Source organism: Ailuropoda melanoleuca, chromosome 4, assembly GCF_002007445.2.
Source record: "Ailuropoda melanoleuca isolate Jingjing chromosome 4, ASM200744v2, whole genome shotgun sequence".
Taxonomy (NCBI): domain Eukaryota; kingdom Metazoa; phylum Chordata; class Mammalia; order Carnivora; family Ursidae; genus Ailuropoda; species Ailuropoda melanoleuca.
Window position 1 is genome coordinate 2,524,578 of NC_048221.1, and position 17,344 is coordinate 2,541,921.

At 62.4% G+C, this 17,344-nt stretch overlaps 3 protein-coding genes across 3 annotated transcripts in view; 2 read left to right on the top strand and 1 right to left on the bottom strand.

Annotated features, from left to right (window-relative positions):
• The window catches only part of FZR1 (fizzy and cell division cycle 20 related 1), a 4,718-nt gene extending 1,797 nt beyond the window's left edge, over nucleotides 1–2,921 (top strand). Inside the window, exons 4-6 of the mRNA XM_034660012.1 lie at nucleotides 175–329; nucleotides 923–1,015; nucleotides 1,427–2,921. Of these exons, the coding sequence (XP_034515903.1) occupies nucleotides 175–329; nucleotides 923–1,015; nucleotides 1,427–1,468 (290 nt within the window). The 3' untranslated portion in view covers nucleotides 1,469–2,921. The remainder of the gene's footprint in view (nucleotides 1–174; nucleotides 330–922; nucleotides 1,016–1,426) is intronic.
• Nucleotides 2,922–3,794: 873 nt separating this feature from the next.
• Nucleotides 3,795–8,369, top strand: C4H19orf71 (chromosome 4 C19orf71 homolog). Its single transcript, XM_002923574.4, has 4 exons — nucleotides 3,795–5,331; nucleotides 7,614–7,852; nucleotides 7,942–8,067; nucleotides 8,162–8,369. Exons 1-4 carry the CDS (start codon nucleotides 5,021–5,023, stop codon nucleotides 8,338–8,340), a joined length of 855 nt encoding a protein of 284 aa, XP_002923620.3. The 5' UTR covers nucleotides 3,795–5,020; the 3' UTR covers nucleotides 8,341–8,369.
• The window catches only part of MFSD12 (major facilitator superfamily domain containing 12), a 12,051-nt gene continuing 1,202 nt past the window's right edge, over nucleotides 6,496–17,344 (bottom strand). Inside the window, 9 exon segments of the mRNA XM_011230295.3 lie at nucleotides 6,496–8,950; nucleotides 9,055–9,185; nucleotides 10,043–10,137; nucleotides 10,214–10,384; nucleotides 10,810–10,902; nucleotides 10,989–11,081; nucleotides 11,313–11,495; nucleotides 11,589–11,727; nucleotides 13,390–13,600. Coding sequence (XP_011228597.2) covers nucleotides 8,928–8,950; nucleotides 9,055–9,185; nucleotides 10,043–10,137; nucleotides 10,214–10,384; nucleotides 10,810–10,902; nucleotides 10,989–11,081; nucleotides 11,313–11,495; nucleotides 11,589–11,727; nucleotides 13,390–13,600 — 1,139 coding nt within the window. The 3' untranslated portion in view covers nucleotides 6,496–8,927.

Below are 17,344 nucleotides of genomic sequence, written 5' to 3' on the forward strand. Positions count from 1 at the left end.
GTGCCCACCAGAGAGGTTCCCAGAGCTCTCGGGCGCTGGGCTGCTCTGGCTCAGTTCGTCCATCTGCCAGAGCACAGGGATCGAGGGCGGTCACCTGTGGCCTCTGCGCCTTGCCTGCTGAGCCTGAGAGGGTTCCTGGGTGGGTGCATCGGATCGCTTGTGTCTAGGCCCCAGGGCTGCAGAAGAGGGGCCTGAGTTCTGACAGCGCCCTCTCCACCCCCCAGGTGAGCACGCACGGCTACTCGCAGAACCAGATCCTGGTCTGGAAGTACCCGTCCCTGACCCAGGTGGCAAAGCTGACCGGGCACTCCTACAGGGTCCTGTACCTGGTGAGTCTGTCCCGCCTGCAGTCTGGAAGAACACCACTTCCCTGTGCCCCTGAGAGGCGGTGTGCAGCCCCTGCCTCCACGTCCCCCTGCCCGGGCGGCCTCCAGGCCAGAACAGCAGGGCGGGCTCCTGTCTGCACGGTCAGGTCGTCCCACTATCTGGAATCTGCTTTCCCGCACCCCTGCCTTTCCTCCGCTCATCTGTGTGTGTTTGCGCTCGCACAAAAGGAAACCGCTGCAGATAACCCGGGTCCGAGCACTCCACTGATCTCTGCCAGATCGTCATTTGCTCTGGCTTGGAGAAAAGACTTCCTCTCCAGATGTGCTTTTTTTTTTTTTTTCTTTTCAGAAGAAAATGTTTTGTGCTTAAACCTACGTATCATTTGTCCGATTGTGCAGAACAGACTGTCTCTCCTTGCAGCAGGTGGGGGGGGCGGCCTTGTGTTTTCACCAGGGTGCTCTAAGTTACAGCTGTCGTGCGGCCTCGGTGGGGCCTGCGCCCTCCCACCACCCGCCCTGGGCTGCATTCCAGCAGCTCTGTCCCAGTAGGGCGGGTGCAGGGTATAAGGCCGAAGGGAGTGTGTCTCCTTCCTCAGGCCATGTCCCCTGACGGAGAGGCCATAGTCACCGGTGCTGGGGATGAAACGCTGAGGTTCTGGAACGTCTTTAGCAAAACCCGTTCAACAAAGGTAAAGTGGGTCGGTATCAGTGCCAGATGTTCCCCCACGCGCGTCCCCTTAGCCTATCCTGGGGGCTCCCCTGTCCACAAATGCCCAACCAGCCCCATTTACCCCGTCGGCTGTAGTCTCCCCAGGAGTCTCCTCTGGGACTCCCACATCCCCCCTCTCTCTGCTCCTGCATCGTTGTGCAGCCCCAGGCACGTGGCACAAGGCGCTTGGAGCCTGGCTCCCCTACTCACCTGGGGGTGCTGGGGAAGGTGCCTGCAGGCTCCCCTGGCCCAAAGCCTCACATGCCCTCCAGGCAGAAGTTCCTTCCTGCACCGGTGCTGCCGGGCCCCGACGGCCTGGCTGAGCGGCTCATAGTTACTGGGCAGTCGCCCGGGGGGCTGGGCTCAGCGGTCCCTCCTGTGTGCCCTGCAGGAGTCCGTGTCAGTCCTCAACCTCTTCACCAGGATCCGGTAAAGCCTCGGGCCTCATTGTCCAGGTTGGAAGAATCCCACCTCTCATCGGCGTGCATGGACCCTCTCCACCCCAGCACACAGTCCCTGGAGGAGGCAGCCGGGGCGGGCAGGGAGTCGGGCCTGGAGAGCCCCTGAAGATTCTCATTAAAGCCTGATTGCGAACCCTGGCAGCCGGTGTTTGGGGCGGGGACGTGGCCGGGCCCCAGCAGGAGAGGGGGCCCCAGCAGGGACCATCTGTTTGGTTGCTCTGCGTGAGCACGATGGACGCCTCCTGGGACCCAGCCTGCTTCCGTCCGAGTCCGCTGCTGCACCGTCAGGGCCGCATGCCCTTCCCAGAAGCACGTGCTCGCCGCCACCACCATTGCCACTCATGCCTACAGGACAGACAGCTGGACGCCAGGTGGTCAGCTGGGGCTGGGCGGACAGCTGCGGTCAGCCCAAGGATCAAAGGGACAGAGCCACCTGATAGGTTTCTCTGTGGCCAGTCCTGCTGTCCTGGCCCCGGCAGCCATGCCACTGACTTTCCCAGCAGCACGGCGCCACGCCAGAAGCGGGCCCTGGGCAGTCTCCGGGTCGAAGGAGGTCATCTTGAAATGGACTTTTGTCTGAGGAAAACAAGTCAGGTCCACTCGCTGTGTTGTGCTTACCCTGACCCCGCACTGTCCTTTACTAACAGGGGTCACGGCCCCGTTTTATACCCAAGCAGGACTCGGGTTCTTGCGGCTTGCTGGGCAGCCGGTCAGGGTAACCCAAGGGCAGAATTGACCCTAAAGGCTGGGTCCTGTGGGCATCTGGCCCCTCCTCCCCAGCCCCTTCCCCTACCCCAGGCCACCACATTGAGTCCTATCCGTCTGTGCCATTGGCCGTGGGGCAGCCAGGGGAGGAGATGCCCATAGGTCCTTCCAGAAACTAACTGAGCTGCTCCTAACCTACGTCACAATCCTCTGCCCTGCCAGCTGCACATGGGCCCATCCCCTTCTGCCTCATCTCCAGACCAGGAGACCTCGAGGGAGGAAGGGAGGGCCTGGGTGTGGCCAGGGGTGTAAGCAGCAGTCCTCCCCTCCTGGGATCACGGGGTGCTGACGGAGTGGACAGGCGAGGCAGGCCTGGGCTAGGTGGGGGTCCGGCAGAGGCAGGGGCGGCCTGCGCAGGGCCCCTCCAGGTCCCTGTGGCCTCGTGCTCCCCTCCACGGGCCTGTGCGTGCAGGTGTATATATGTACTTGTGGTTTCTCTTTGCATTTGTTTCTGTGTTCTTGTAGATGGGTCCCAGAAAAGTTTAAGGCTGGTTGGGGGAGGGGAGCAGTGGCTCACCCGCTATGCATTGTGGGGGACAGCGCTCGCAGCTCCCGAACCTGAACCAGGGGAATGGTGGGAGCCCACCTCCCCAGCCCCCGGCCCCGGATCTGCCTGCCGCAGGGGCAGATGAGGGACAGTGTACATAGATGTGTGTATTCTGATTGGTCAAGTTCCCACTTCTCATTTTTGTTTGAGTGTTTTTTTTAAGAAAACGATCCTGACTAGGCCACGTGTTCGCCTCGTGCGGTTGCCAGAGCCCAGGAGCTGGCTGTGCCCGTGTGACTGTCGGACCTGCCCCTGGGAGTGGGGACTGTGGGGCGCCAGTCTGCATGTGGCTAGTTGCAGAGGCAGGGGATGGAGGGGCTCCTGGTGCAAAGCGAGCCTTGTTTCTTGTGAAAGGTAGCATCGTTGTCACATTAAACCAGTGGTGGGTTCATGCACTGCTAGGGCTGGCTGTCCATCTGTCTGTCTGGTCCCCAGCTGGGGTATCCAGATGTCGCAGACGGGGGCAGGTGGCTTGTCCTGGGTGAACTGGTTATGGAGAAGACTCACGGGCAGTGTATAAGAGGTGCCGGTGACCCCAAATTCAGGGCCCTTGGGGCCGAGGACAGGGGTGTGGCCCTGCTGTGGGGAAGAGGCACACCCCTGGTTGCCATCTGGAAGGGGGAGAGTCGGGTGGGAGTGGTGGTCTATGTGTGCAGAAGGCCGGTCACAGTGGGGTAGAGGGAGGGCTGGGGGCGGAGGAGCCGATGAGGACGGGGGTTAGGGGTGAGGGGGCCGCACAGCAGCTCAGGCAGGGCAGGCGCCGCTGCCACCTCTACCTGACAGACGGGGAAACTGAGGCCAGTGGGTGACCTTGCTGGCCCAGCATCTCTCACAGGGGAGACTTGTTGATTTGTTGTCATTCTGTTGATCCTTGAACATAGCTCTTGTGGTAAAGGGAAAGAGATTTCACAGTAGTTGGGGGGTGAGGCACAGGCCATTGGCAGGGAGGCTGGTGGGGGCAGGGAGGCCAAAGGGGAGGACGGAGGGGGGCGGAGGGGAGCAGAGGTCTTGGGGCTGGAGGGGAAAGCCAGCTTAGGCCAGAGGAGCGGTGGTTCCAACAGGACCTGGCAGGTCAGGGGTGCCCAGGGGGTCCGGAGAAAGAGGGGTGAACCCCCCTACAGTGAGCAGCTGCCCACAGCTGGCTAGCACCCAGGCCCTTCCCTGTAGGTGAAGGAGCCCTGTCCAGGGCAGCGGGGACTGGAGAGACCAGGCCACAGCGCCTGCCCTTCTGGGCCCCAGTTGTGGCGGACGGTGAGAAGCATGTGTGTCTGGGACAGGGGGCGGGTGGCAGGAGGCCCTGGGGAAGGGCACCTTTGAACCCAGAGCCTGAGAAGAGCCGTGTGATCAGGGGCTTGGATAGCAGGGAGCACCTGGGCAGAGGGGATGCTGCGGGCAGAGGGCACAGTCCCTGCAGAGGCTCTGGGGCAGCGCGGGGGAGGGGATGGGGCTGGGGCTGCAGCGCCTTGGGGGCCATGGGGACAACGGGCTTGTACCCCAAGAAGGCGGGAACCCTGGGTATGCGCCGAGAGGGCAGGGAGACTTCCCATGAGACCCACCAACAGGGCCGGCACGGAGCCAGGAGTAGGTGGAAGTGGGGGGCAGGCAGATCTTGGAGTTCTTGCTGTGTTGTTACTGTGGTAAGATGTGCATAACATACAATTTACCATCTTAAAGCTTGTAATTCAGTGATTTTTAATACATTCGTGAGGTTGTGCTGGCACCGTGTCTAGCTCCAGAACATTCCATCACCCCAAAAGCAACCCCGTCCCCATCAGCTGTCACTCCCCCTCCCCCGCAAGTCCACTTCCCACCCCTGGAGGAGCCTGTTCTGGACATGTCACATAAATGGACTCACATCCCATGTGGCCTTCTGTGTCTGGTTTCCTCCCTGAGCGTCGTGGGCTCGGCTCTGTCCCCAGGGCATCGTGTGTGGGGGCCCTGCTCCTGTTTGCGGCCGAGGGGCGTGCCCACGTGTGGGGAACCGTGGCCTGTGCGTCCTCCATGCAGTTGAGGACCGTGAACTGAGCTGCTGGGCATATGCCCGCGGGTCTCGCTCTGAGTGTACCCCAGCAGCAGAGGAGGAACGGGCTTGGGGGTGAGGAGGGAGGGCTGGGAACGTGGGGGGGGTCCCAGCTGGAGCTCCTGGAAGGGTGCTCCGGAGGACACGGCCCGGAGAGCCCATGGGGGTGCTCTGAGGGGGCCCGGAGAAGAGATGGGAGCCCCAGGTCGGGCGTGGGGGGCCAGGGGCTCTCGACCACCACCTCACTTGTGCCCCCTCCCGCCTGGCTCCGCTGTTCTGCCAGGGGCGGGAGGGAGCTGTCTGGATGGGGGCCAGCGCTGCCCAGTACCGTTGCCAGGACACCGAATGCGGCCTTTGTCGCTGTCAACAATGGCCCCACAGGCCTTCCAGGCAGGAGCCCCTGAGGACCCAGAGGCAGACATGCAGACCCTGCGGCAGGAGGCTGCCCGGCCCTACGTCCCCCTGGGGACCCTCGAAGCAGATTTCCCAGCACGTCTGTACCGGTGAGCGCCCACCACAGCCCCGTGCGCGACCTCTGCATTTCGGGCCTGACGGCGTTTGGTTTGGCCTGAGTGTCGTTTACTCTTCAGTGAGGGCATGTTGGTGCTGTTACCCTCACCCCATCCTAACCCAGCCGCTCCCCGCATCTCCCACCCCCACCTGCACCTGGTACCTCCCTGCCTGCCGCCAGAGTAGGGCGCCGGCACCGCAGGTCAGGGGACCCCTGGGGGCTCAGGCACAGCCAGCAGAACTGACCAGCTCTCTCCACGGGTCTCCCGTAGCTGCTCTCACACAATTCAGGCCAAGGTTCTGTGACCTTAAACCACAGAGATTTCTTCTCTCCCAGTTCTGGAAGCCAGAAGTCAGAGATCAAGGGGTTGGCAGGGCTGGTTCCTTATGGGGCCTGAGGGAGCAGCTCTCCTGGGCCTTTCTGGAGGTCCTCAGCACCCCTGAGCACATGTCACCTGGGTCTCTGCCCCCGCGTCACAGAGCCTTCTCTGTGTCTGGGCTCCCCCTTCCAAGGACACCAGACACTGCGTGAGGGCCAGCCCGGCCCCAGAGCAACTGTCTGTGGAGACCCCTTCCCAAGGGGGTTGTTCTGAGGTACCAGGTGGGCATGGACTCGGGGNCCTTAAACCGCAGAGATTTCTTCTCTCCCAGTTCTGGAAGCCAGAAGTCAGAGATCAAGGGGTTGGCAGGGCTGGTTCCTTATGGGGCCTGAGGGAGCAGCTCTCCTGGGCCTTTCTGGAGGTCCTCAGCACCCCTGAGCACATGTCACCTGGGTCTCTGCCCCCGCGTCACAGAGCCTTCTCTGTGTCTGGGCTCCCCCTTCCAAGGACACCAGACACTGCGTGAGGGCCAGCCCGGCCCCAGAGCAACTGTCTGTGGAGACCCCTTCCCAAGGGGGTTGTTCTGAGGTACCAGGTGGGCATGGACTCGGGGGGGCACTTTGACCCTAGTGCACTAGGGAAATGCACCGTAGTGGGGGACGGTGCAGCTGTAAGATGACAGAGGTGAGCCCTCGGGCAGAAGGGGGATGCACGACACCCGCCCCGGAGCGGACGGCGGAACGTGCTGGAAACCCAGGTGCAGGAGCCGCGGCCCACGCGGGCCTTTACCTCAGGCTGTTTCAAAGGGCAGGAAATCTCTGTGGATTGTGGACCAAGCAGGCGTTCATTTCGGTTTTGTATTTTTTTTCCAGCTCTAACTGCTGGAAAAAATGCTGCTCTGCATTTGTTAAACTGACATTGATTCGACAGAGACCTGCTTGTCATTGTCAGACCATCGTCCTTGGGTTTTACAAATCCTGTGCGCATTACAGTTCAGAAGTGTTCACTTCACAAGATGATCGTGAAGTTCCCCTTTGAGTGCGTGGCAAACCCAGTGTGTGTCAGGTTCCCGAGACTGATGTTCCAGAACCTTCCAGGCTCACCCCACCTCGATGAGACGTGTGGGTTTCCAGCTTTCTGTGATCTGATTCAGATCCAGGGGAGTGAGAACTCTGAGCCGGGCCGAGCAGGTGAAAGAGCTTGCTGTCAGCCGCTCCCCGGGACGGTCTTGCGCCTGCTGTCCTGTCCTCTCGGGCAGCCCTGCTCCTAGCAGGCCTTCCGGGAGGAACAGCCACTTGAGGCTTCTGCCCAAGCGAGTTCCCCACACCTTCAGCAGCTCTGGTGGTTTCCTTCACTTTTCAGTCTTCCTTTCCCCTTTGGAGGGGTGTTTCCATTTTTATTTTTAATGGTACCATATAGAGATTCAATTTTTTTTTTTTTTAAGATTTTTGAGCCCTCTCTACACCCAGCATGGGGCTCAAACACAACCCCAAGATCAAGAGTCTGCGTCACCGGGCATCCCTCGACCTTGATCATTGTTAGCATACTCCCATCTCTGCTCCGCAGCCCCCACTCCTTACACTGTGTCCTGCTGCCCCAGGGCCTTTGTACGTCCACCTGCACTGGGCCGCGGCTGCCTCCTTAGGGAAGCCATCCTAACGCCCAGCCTAGAACAGGCTCTGACAGCAGAGGCCTCCTGGCATAGGTGCTCCCCCGGTCACCCTGTGTCCCTGGGGGAACGGGCCAGAAGTGCTGAAATAGTAAAAGGTTTAATGAGGGCCCTGGGAGGTTGGAGGGAAGGGGCTACAGGGCTCAGGATGCCCCCCCCCCACTCCTCTGCCAGCCTGGGCCGGGAGTGTGCATGCCAGCAGTGCAGGGCAGAGGGTGGGAAGGCCCATTCTAGGGCAGGGGAGGGCCACAGGTTCAGCCTCTGTCTCCTGCCCTCACGCCCTCAGCGATGACTACCTGTCCCTGGAGGGGCCCCGCTGGACACCGGCCATCAGGCAGGCAGTGTGCTGGAAATACGCACCCATGGGACGCGATGCAGCTGGCCAGCTGTGGTACACCGGCCTGACCAACTCCGAGTCCCGTGAAGCCTGGTACACGCTCCCACGGGCCCTGGACAGCCCGTACCGCGAGGCCTACGCCCGCTGGCACGGATGTCACAGCCACCAGGAGCGAAGCATGCCCTCGGGTGAGTGCTCAGCCCGGCCACCCCCCTCCCAGGCTAGCCCCAAGGGGAGGGCAAAGGCCAGAGATGACCTCCTACACACACCCCCACAGCCTACACCCAGCGCCTCCGGGAGACTGCCTGGTACGACCCGGTCCTCCCTGCCCAGTACAGGGCGCCCAGCACGCGGTGGGGGAGCACGCTGTGGAAAGACAGACCCATCCGGGGCAAGGAATACGGTGAGGAGGAGGGGCGGTTGGGGGGAGCAAGGCCACCTCGGCTGGGGTTCAAACTGCCCGGGGACAGGAGGTGACCTTGGTCCCGGCCCCACAGTGGTCAACAGGCACCGGTACCGGGTGGAGACACCGTGGCAGGGGTCTGACTACGTGCCATTCCTGTCGGCACCCCAGCGCCCGCGCTACACCACCCAGAGCTACAGGCAGTGGGACCTGGAACCTTACTGCCCCTCCACCAACCAGCGGCCCTCATCCATCTACACGCCCATCCACTGATAAAGTTCATGCTGCCCGACGCCACCCTCTGCAGGGACCCCACCCCCGTGCATCTGTCCACCTCTGGGGACCCAGGGGGCCTTGGGTGGTCTGGCGGCCAGATAAAGGGAGCCACCAACCAAGACCCAGGTGACCAAAACTGGGCCAGAGGCAGACTCAGGGCGTACCAGCTGCCCTTGCCCCACTCTGGGCTCCAGGCACACAGCTGAGGCCACAGTCCTCACCCACGGGTGGCTCTTTATTTGTGGCCAGCAGTGGCCTGGGCACAGGGCATAGGACATGCTCCTCCCCACCCCCGCCTGAGGCTCATGTCAGGCTGTGACCGCGCCGTGGTCGAGAGACTTGGCGGCATGTAGGAAACCGCAGCTGAGCCCGGGGTGAGGGGTGAGCCGGGCGCACCCTTGGATCCTAGAGGGCTGAGCTCCGTGTCTGGGATCCTGACCATCCTGCCCCCACAGCCAGGCAAGGATGGAGGGGTAGGGATGGGACATGGGGGTGGCACGGAGGGAGGGCTGCTCCTGGCCTCAGCTGGGCCTGGAATGTACAGAGTTCATGTGCACAGGATGGGGACCATGGCACGTGTGGCGTCAGGGCTGGGCTCCAGGGTCCCCTGCAGGAGAAAGGGGTGGGGGTGGAGTCAGGGAGGGTGGGGCCTGCCCCGGGCCCAGCCCTCCAGCCCCTGGCCCGCGGGGGTGGGGCGCGGCTAGGACTCACAGCTCCGCAGGCGGACGGGCCAGATGAGGAGACTGCACAGACAGAGGGTGGCGGCCACGCCCACACCACCGGTGGCGGCCACCATCACCCAGCGGTAGAAGCCCATGCAGGCCCTGCAGCAAATCTCCAAGCTGGGGGGAGGGCAGAAGCAGGTGAGTTGCCATCTGTCGGGACCCTCCAGCCCGGACCTCCTGCTCAGCTGCTGGGTAGCCAGAACCAGGGGGTCACGCTCAACCACTCACGCCCCTGTCCCACCTCTGCCCCGTCCTCTCCTGTTCTCTGCCTCAGCTGGTCCAGCCCCACCCTCACCTGCCCAGACCGCCACCATCCCCTCAGCCCCCATGGCCCTGCACACCTGCCCCACCCCCTCCCTGCCCTTCACTCACTCTGCTCCAGCCACACGCGCACCCCCCTCACTGTTCTCCAACACGCCAAGCCCAGTCCTGCCACAGGACCTTTGCACTGGTGGTTCCTCCCCCATTTGCCTGGAACTCCTTGACCAGTCTCAGGTCCAATGTCAACTCCTCAAGGAAGCCCTCCCTGACCTCTTGCCCCAGACAAGTCTCCATAAGTAACGGTTTCTACACCCCCTTCCCACTGGTTTGGATCATACAGTTATGTGCTTGTTAAAGGGGCTGGTATTGCCCTCAGGTCCATGAGGACAGAGGAACAGATGGGTTTTTGTTCCCAGCTCTAGGCTTCTACAAGTCTCCACTCAGTGGTCTAGAACCATCTGGGTCTGGAACCCTAGGTGCCGAGGGTCTGAACACAGATTCTGATATGTCCCGGCCCCACCCACGCCCATTTCCCCGGCTCACAACAGCCAGGCAGGTGCCACAGGTCAGGAACAGGCGGGTCTCCCCAGTGTGCGAGCCCCACCCGTGTGCTGTCCTTTGTCCGGGCGAACCCCCAGGCCCGGGGCAGTGCCTGGCACTCCACACGCACAGCACATTCTGAATGAATGAAGGAAGGAACGAATGGCACTCACGAGCAGGGATACAGGCTCTGGATGGCCATGACTGCCAGCCCGTTGGCCACTTTATCCGAGAAGCTCATGGCGCCGTACACGAAGGCTCCGCTGTGCTGGGGTACGCGAGCAGGGAGGTCAGCACCTGCAGCTCCGCCCGCTCCCCAGCCCCCGCGCCACCCACCGCCTTACCGTGTGGGGGCCGATGAGGTCGGCCGTCATGGCCAGCGAGGTGACGAGGATGGTGGCGCAGCCCATGCCCAGCAGCACAGCCGCTGCGTACACGGCCACGCCCAGCCTGTCTGCCAGCGCCACCCAGGCGGCGAAGGCCAGGATCACCAGAAGCCCCACAAAGTAGGTCAGCTGCGGAGGAGCCCGCGGCGTCAGAGCCCCCTCCCTGCTCTTCAGCTGGCCGGACCCCCTGCCCGGCCGCCGCAGGGAGGGGGGCCGGGGGACCATCCCTGCGGCGCCCCTAGCTCGGACCTCAGAGGGTCCTGCGGCCGGGGGCGCTAAGCACACGCAGCCTTCACGCAGCTGCCGCTGGACACGGGCTGCCTGCGGCCCGACGCAGATCCATTAAAATCAAACACGGTGACACGTTGCGTTCCTTAGTTGCACCGGCCAGAGTTCCGGCGGTCCGTGCCACCGCCACCACTGCCCTGGGCAGCACGGAGTCCCAGAGCGCCAGAAGCCAGGCACGGGGCAGCACGGACGGGACGCCGCGGTCCGCAGTCCCGGGCGCCCTCGGCTGTGGGGTCCCCCGCCCCCCGCCCGCGCTGCCCGCTTACGTTCCTCCCGATGCACTTGTTGACGGGCTTCATGAGGAAGGAGGAGCAGAAACCACTGAGGTACATCACCAGCGGGATGGTGGCGATGAACTTCTGTGGGGGCACAGCGAGCGTGGGCACGGGGCGGGAGGGGCACCGTGGGCCTGGGGCCCCGCCCCGCCCCCCGCCCCCCGGCTCACCTTGGGCAGGTTGAGGGAGTAGGTGAGATACATGGCTATGTAGGTCTGGGACAGGTTCACGATGAGCCTCGTGCTCATGTACAGCAAGCCCACCTGTGGGCAGGCAACCCGAAGCCTCGGGTCAGCCCCGCCCCTGAGCCGCTTGCGGTGACTGCCTGGCTGGCCGTCGGGGGGGACAGCGGGGACGGAGGGAGGACGGCAAAGGGGCTGTCTGCTCCCGTGTCTGCCATCCCCACCCACAGCCCCATGGAGAAAGGACCTGGTGGGCGAGGGGCAGGGAGTCCAGCCCCATTCCACCATCCCCCTCCCACGGCAGCAGCCCACCTGATAGAAGGCCGGCTCCCGGAGCCAGTGTTTCCAGAGCAGCAGGGGCCGGGCGGTCACGGGGGCCAGCAGCGGGCTGTGTTCGTCCGGCTCCTCCACCGGAGCCCGGCGCCCTTCCCTAGTACCCAGATGGAATAGCAGCGAAAAGACGGCTCCGACTCCAATCACCAACAGCGAGAGGTTCTGGAGACCCGGCAGGAGAGGGGTCAGCGGCAGCGCTCTCAGCCCGAGCCCTGGTTCGGGACCACAGGGGTGTCCCACCCGGGCCCCACTCACCTGGAACACCTGCACATCTTGGACCCCCAGCTGGTCAGTGACATCCCGGGCCACCTCCATGGTTGGCGAGCCCTGCAGGTGCAGCAGGAGCCAGGCGGCACCATACACGGTGATATTGGCCACCACGGTGAAGGCGTACCTGGCAGGGGCGGGGAAAAGCACACGGCCAAAGCCACTTCGGGCATCCAGAGAATCTCTGGCTGGTGGGGAGTTCGGCCAGCAAACGCTGGGTGGCCCCAGGAGAGCCCTAGCTGCATGTTATCTAATGACTGACGGCTGACCCATGACTCCACCCTGACATCCCAGCTGCCCAGGCCAGGGGTACATAGACTCCGTGAAGACCTGAGATGCTCAGAAGCCAGGATGGGATTCTTGGTTCCCAGATCCTGGGCCTTGACCGGGGCCAGGGCTCTGTGGTCTAGAAGCATCTGGGGCCACTCCTGCTTGTAGCCCCAGAGCGGTGTCCCTCCAGGGGCTGGGAGTGCGGGGGAAAAGCCTCTGGATCTCACACCAGGACTCAGTTTCCCTCTCTGAAACTGAGAACAATAGTCCAGAGATCAAAGTGAAGAGGCCACAAGGCTGGCAGGGAAGTGCCTGCAGGCAGAAGACGCCCCAGAGGCTCGTCCCCCAGCTAGGGCCCCCGGGGCCTGGGCATTGGGCAACCCCCATCATTGGCGCCTGCCGCGCTGCACCGTAATGCGGAACTCAAAGGCAGGGTTGGGAGGAAGCCAGGCTGAGCAGCGCTGGGGCCAAACGGGCCACAGTGGGGAAGGCAAGGCCCCAGTGAAGATGCTAGCACAAGCCCAGGAGTAGCGCACACTTAGCAGGCCAGCCCTTCCCTGAGCTGCGGCCCCTCCGCCGGGAACACGATGCGCTCTACTCTCCTCCTACTGCACACTGTTCGGCCCGGACGCGCTCCGCTCAGACCCTCTCGAGAGAGCACGTGACAATCTCGGGCTTGCCAGGATTAAAGACGGTAATCGCGTGAAGGGCCGAGAAATGTGCTTGCACACGGCAACACTCCATAAATGCTCCTATTACCATCCTATCCAGGAGAGCCTCCGTCAGTACCTCAAGCAAGTCAACAGGCCAAGCGCCAGCTGTATCCACATGCGCCAGCAGGATTCCAAGAAGGCCTTAGTCCCACCCCCTCTAATCCCTTCCCTGGGGGAGGGGACCTGTGATTATGGGATGTCACTCCCATGCTCAGGTACCATTTTGTGGCAAAGGCAAAGGGATTCTACCACTATAATTAAGGGAGATTACCCTGGGTGGGCCTGACCCGATCAGGGAATCCTTACAAGAGCCTAACCCTCAGCTGAGACCCCAGTCCTAACCAGCGCCCTGATGGGGGCTTCCAGACAGACCACGGAGCAGAAGACACAGCTAGGTGGGGGGGCGCCTGGCTGGCTCAGTCACTCAAGCGTCTGACTCCTGGTCTTCCACTCGGGTCATGATCTCAGGGTCGTGAGATCGAGCCCTGCATCAGGCTCCGTGCTCAGCGGGGAGTCTGAGATTCTCTCTCCCTCTGCCCCTCTCTCCCCCTCCCCCCCACTCTCTCTTATAAATCTTAAAAAAAAAAAAAGAATACAGCTAAGCAGAGCCAGACTCCTGACGCACAGAAACCGCGAGCTTGCGTGCTGTCTGAAGCGGCTAGCTTGCGGCCGTCCGTTCACGTGGCAACGGCTCATACGCTATTTTACAGGCGCACGAGCCAGGCTGAGCGCCCCAGAGCCACGCAGCCAAGCAGAGCCCAGCCCCGCTGCCTGGCCTGGCCCGCTGCGCAGGTGCGCGGCCGTACCTGAGGGCCGTGAGCTCCACCTTCTCGTGGTCGTTGGTGGCGAGCTCCGGGATGAGGCTGAGGTGGGCGATCTGCGTGGCCGCCCAGCCGAACTGGAAGATGACGATGAAGGGCCCATAGTAGAGGAGGGCGGCCCACTCGGGCGTGGCTGCCCCGCAGCCCAGGCAGGGGCTGAAGATGAAGGGGAAGGACAGCAGGACACAGACGGTGCCTGTGGATGAGCGGAGTGGGCAGGTCACGCCACAGGGCCTTTCCACACCAGCCCCGGGCCCCCAGGGCCTGACCAGGTGGGGACCCTCCCACAGTCACACGGGCGGGGGGCGGGGTGAGAGTCCGCGGCCCACGGCTTCCCCGGGGAATGGTTCCTGGGACAAATGGGGAAGCCGAGGCAGAGAGACCTAGGGTCCCCCCGAGGTCTTGCAGCCCAAGAGGACAGCAGGGCCTGGCCTCCACCTGCCAGTTCAGGTTATGTGCCCTCAGTGTCTGACGGGGAAACTGAGACACACAACGGGGTGTCGTGTTCCCAAGGTCACGTGCTGCAAGTACAAGGGCGGGGCCAGGACCTACAGCCAAGTGATAAGAAAGGACAAGAACGGGGCTCCCCAGGGGTGCTCCTTTGGTGACAGGTGGGGAAATGGAAGCACAGAGCACCTGTGGAGTCCCCTGGAGTGCTGACCGCCACAGACACACCATTTATGCCCGCAACTCCCCTTCCCCCCTCCCAGCTGGGCCTCCGCCGCCACCACCTCCCAAGCCTCCCATCATGCTCCCAGGAGTCAGGAGGTCAGGTGATGCTGGGCAAGGCTAGCTAGACCTTGCCCCCCCCCACCCCCGAGCCCCAGTGTCCCTAAGAGTTCATGAGGGGTTCTCTTCCTGGAAAAACCTGTTACCTCAGAAGAAGCCCAAGTCCCTGGGGCAGCCAACAGGCCCTGCAGGACCTGCCCTCCCCACCCCCCACCCCCACTCCAGCCATACAGGCTGCCTCCCGGCCCCAGCACACCAAGCTCAGTCCTGCCCCAGGGCCTTTGCACCAGCTGTGCCCTCTGTTCCCCTCACATCCTTTCACGCCTCAGGACTCAACTCAAATGCCACCTCCTCAAAAAAGCTCTCCCTGACCACCGCAGTGACCAGCAGTCCCCTCCCTGCACTGACACTGGACATGGCTTTCTTCTCACGTGTCTTAGCACACACAGGGACTCTTTTGTCTCTGCTTGTTTCCTGCCTGCCTCCCCCACCAGACCGGCCCTGGGAGGGTGGGCAGTAGGTCTCTCGAGGTCACTTCTGGGGCCCTGGCCACTGGCACGGAACCTGGCACACACATCCTTGGGACGAGTGAATAACTATACTCACGTCATCCACTTACAGCACCAGGAGGTGGGTGTTACTGTTCTCCCCACTTTCCAGATGAGGATACAGGTTCAGTGCGTGAGCCGCTGGGCCCTGAGCCATGCTCCTTCCCTCGGCCAGGCCAGGCCCAGCTCAGCACCCTCTCCCCCCTTCCCCTGCTGGGCCTGGCAACTGGCCTTCCCTCTTCCCTCCAGGCTCTGGACCTCATGCCCCAGACCCTGGGGCCACCTCCGCAGTCCTGGGATGGGGAAATGAAAGCAAAAGCACCCTTTCTTGGTATTTCTCTGGAACTGGGGCCTGGGAGGGGCATCCTGAGCTCATGCCAGCGGGGGGGGGGGGCCCCCAGGGGCCACCTCGGGGCCAGGCACAAACTATGCAGACTCTGGTCAGAAGAATGTGCTGGCCTGGCCAGAATCCACCCCGAAGCTGGCCAGGCCAGGTTAACCATTGTCTGACGAGGCTGCCTGGCCGGGGGACCTCGGGCAAGTGACTTTGCCTCCCTGGGCTGCACTTTGCAGAACAGACAGACAATGAAAATACCTGCCTCCCAAAGTCAGCATGAGAACCAAGAGTTAACGTAGAGAAGTGGGAGCTCCTATAGCTCTCAGCCACTCCCGCCTCAGCAGCTTCAAAGCTGTGCCACGTCACACCGCACAGCTGTTTCAATGCGGTGGAATGCCCCCCCCACTCCTATTCATCCTTCAAATCCCCAAAGCTAATGTCCTTTCCCTCAGAGCTCCGCTTCTCCCTTATGAAATCCAGTCCACCCACGTGCCCCAATCTGGACCCCATGGGAAAATCCATGTGTGGCTCTAAGGGTCCTCTCTGGGCTACAGCAGGCGAGCCCAGACGGCCTGCTAAGGGGGAAAGTGAACCCACCACCCAGAGGCTCAGGGGCAAAAAAAAAAAAAAAAAAAAGGGCATTGTTTCCAAGGTGACTTTCACTCAAGCCACCTTATCAGGCCAAGACTTGCTGTCCCCAGCTTCCTCTCTCCACTGATCCTCCTGGGTCTCCCCACATGCTCACCCCGAGACAGAGAAGGGGTGCAGGCGGAGGCCTTGGGGTCCAGTAGGGACACCACCCCCCAGGCCTGTTTTACATAAACACAAAGCCTTCAGTTCTTTAGTTACAAAAGTGCCTAACCCCTGCCTCTCTGGGGGACTCGGATTGCTCCTCCGCCGTCAGGTGGGCCCTCCCACCTACGACAGGGGCACACAGGCCTGGTGGCACATGCAAGGTCCCCTGCCAGGCTACATTCCCACAGTTGGCTCCGTCGCCTCAGGGGTGTCTCCCCTGCCCGCCTCAGAAGACCCCCCACCTCTCTCACCTGTCAGGCCTAGGAGCTATCTCGTGTGTTTGTCCAAGAGTTTACTTATTATGAACGAAACTCCATGGAAGACAGGGCTCAGCTCTGCAAGCAATCCCAACATCGGCCCAAAGACGGGCACCTTTCACATCTGTTTCGGAGGAGGTGATCAGCAGTCTGTCTGGTCTCCTGTCTCTCCCTGCTTCCCTCCCTGGCTGCTACAGTCTAAAGTGACCCAAGAGCAGCCTGGGTGTCCTCAGGACCTGAGAAACCTGACATCCGGCCACTTGGGCCACTGGGAGGGCTGCACCCTGCAAAAACGGCACTCGCCAGGGCCCAGGGCGAATCGTTGCCTCTCCGGTCACTGCTCCCAAGGGCAAGGAGACATCAGTCAGCGCCCCCTGGCTTCCAGAAAGCTGCCACCCAGCATTCACAGGCCTGGGCAGGATTCCTGTGCCTGCCTCCTGAAACACCCAGGATGGGATGCAGCAGGCACTCCTGCCAGGGACAGAAGAGCAGAGAAAGTGCCTGGGGCTAATCTCAGGGCCCAGGATCCGTGGCGGCAGAGAAGGGATGCTGGGAGGCAGCCCTTATCGAGGGTGTGCACTGAGCAGGACACCCCAGCTCGTGGGGGACCCGCCTCCTCCCCTCACCAACAGAGGTGTTCTGACAGCTCCCCCAGAACACAGCTTGGCCCTGTTAGCCCCGCAGACCCCATCCTCCTCAGCCAGACATGCACAGGCCCCTGCCTCTTCCGTCTTACCTGGCCCCAAGTCTTGGTTCCCAAGCGCAGCACCCCTAACCCTCCCAAGCACTGGGTTGCCTGTGATGGGGCAGAGGGTGAGCAGGAGCGCACTGGAGAAACGGACAGACTGACCGCGGGGTTTCCAGGCAGCCTGACCCTCACTCGGACAGAGTCGTCCTGGGTGGTCACCCAGACAGACAAATGGAAAAGCCAAGCCGGACCAGGCCGACTGATGGGGGTGGCACCAGGCAGTCAGACCCAATCCAGAGAGGATTCGGGTGCCCATGGGGGTGAGACAGAAAGACAAAGGGAAGTGCCACTGGAGGGTCACATGAGTGGTCAGGTGGCAGACAGAAGGAGTACAGAGCAGTTAAGCTGAGAGATGGAAGAGGTCAAGGATGGGGCAAAAGAAGGGTACCGAGCAGCTGGACAGCGGTAGTTCAGGCAGTAGGGCGGGCAGGCAGAGGGGAGAGGCTCGGTCCCGGGGGATGCAGTGGGATAGGAAAGGCTCTGGCCGGGAGGGGAGGGACGCAGTGGTATAGGAGAAGGTCGGGGG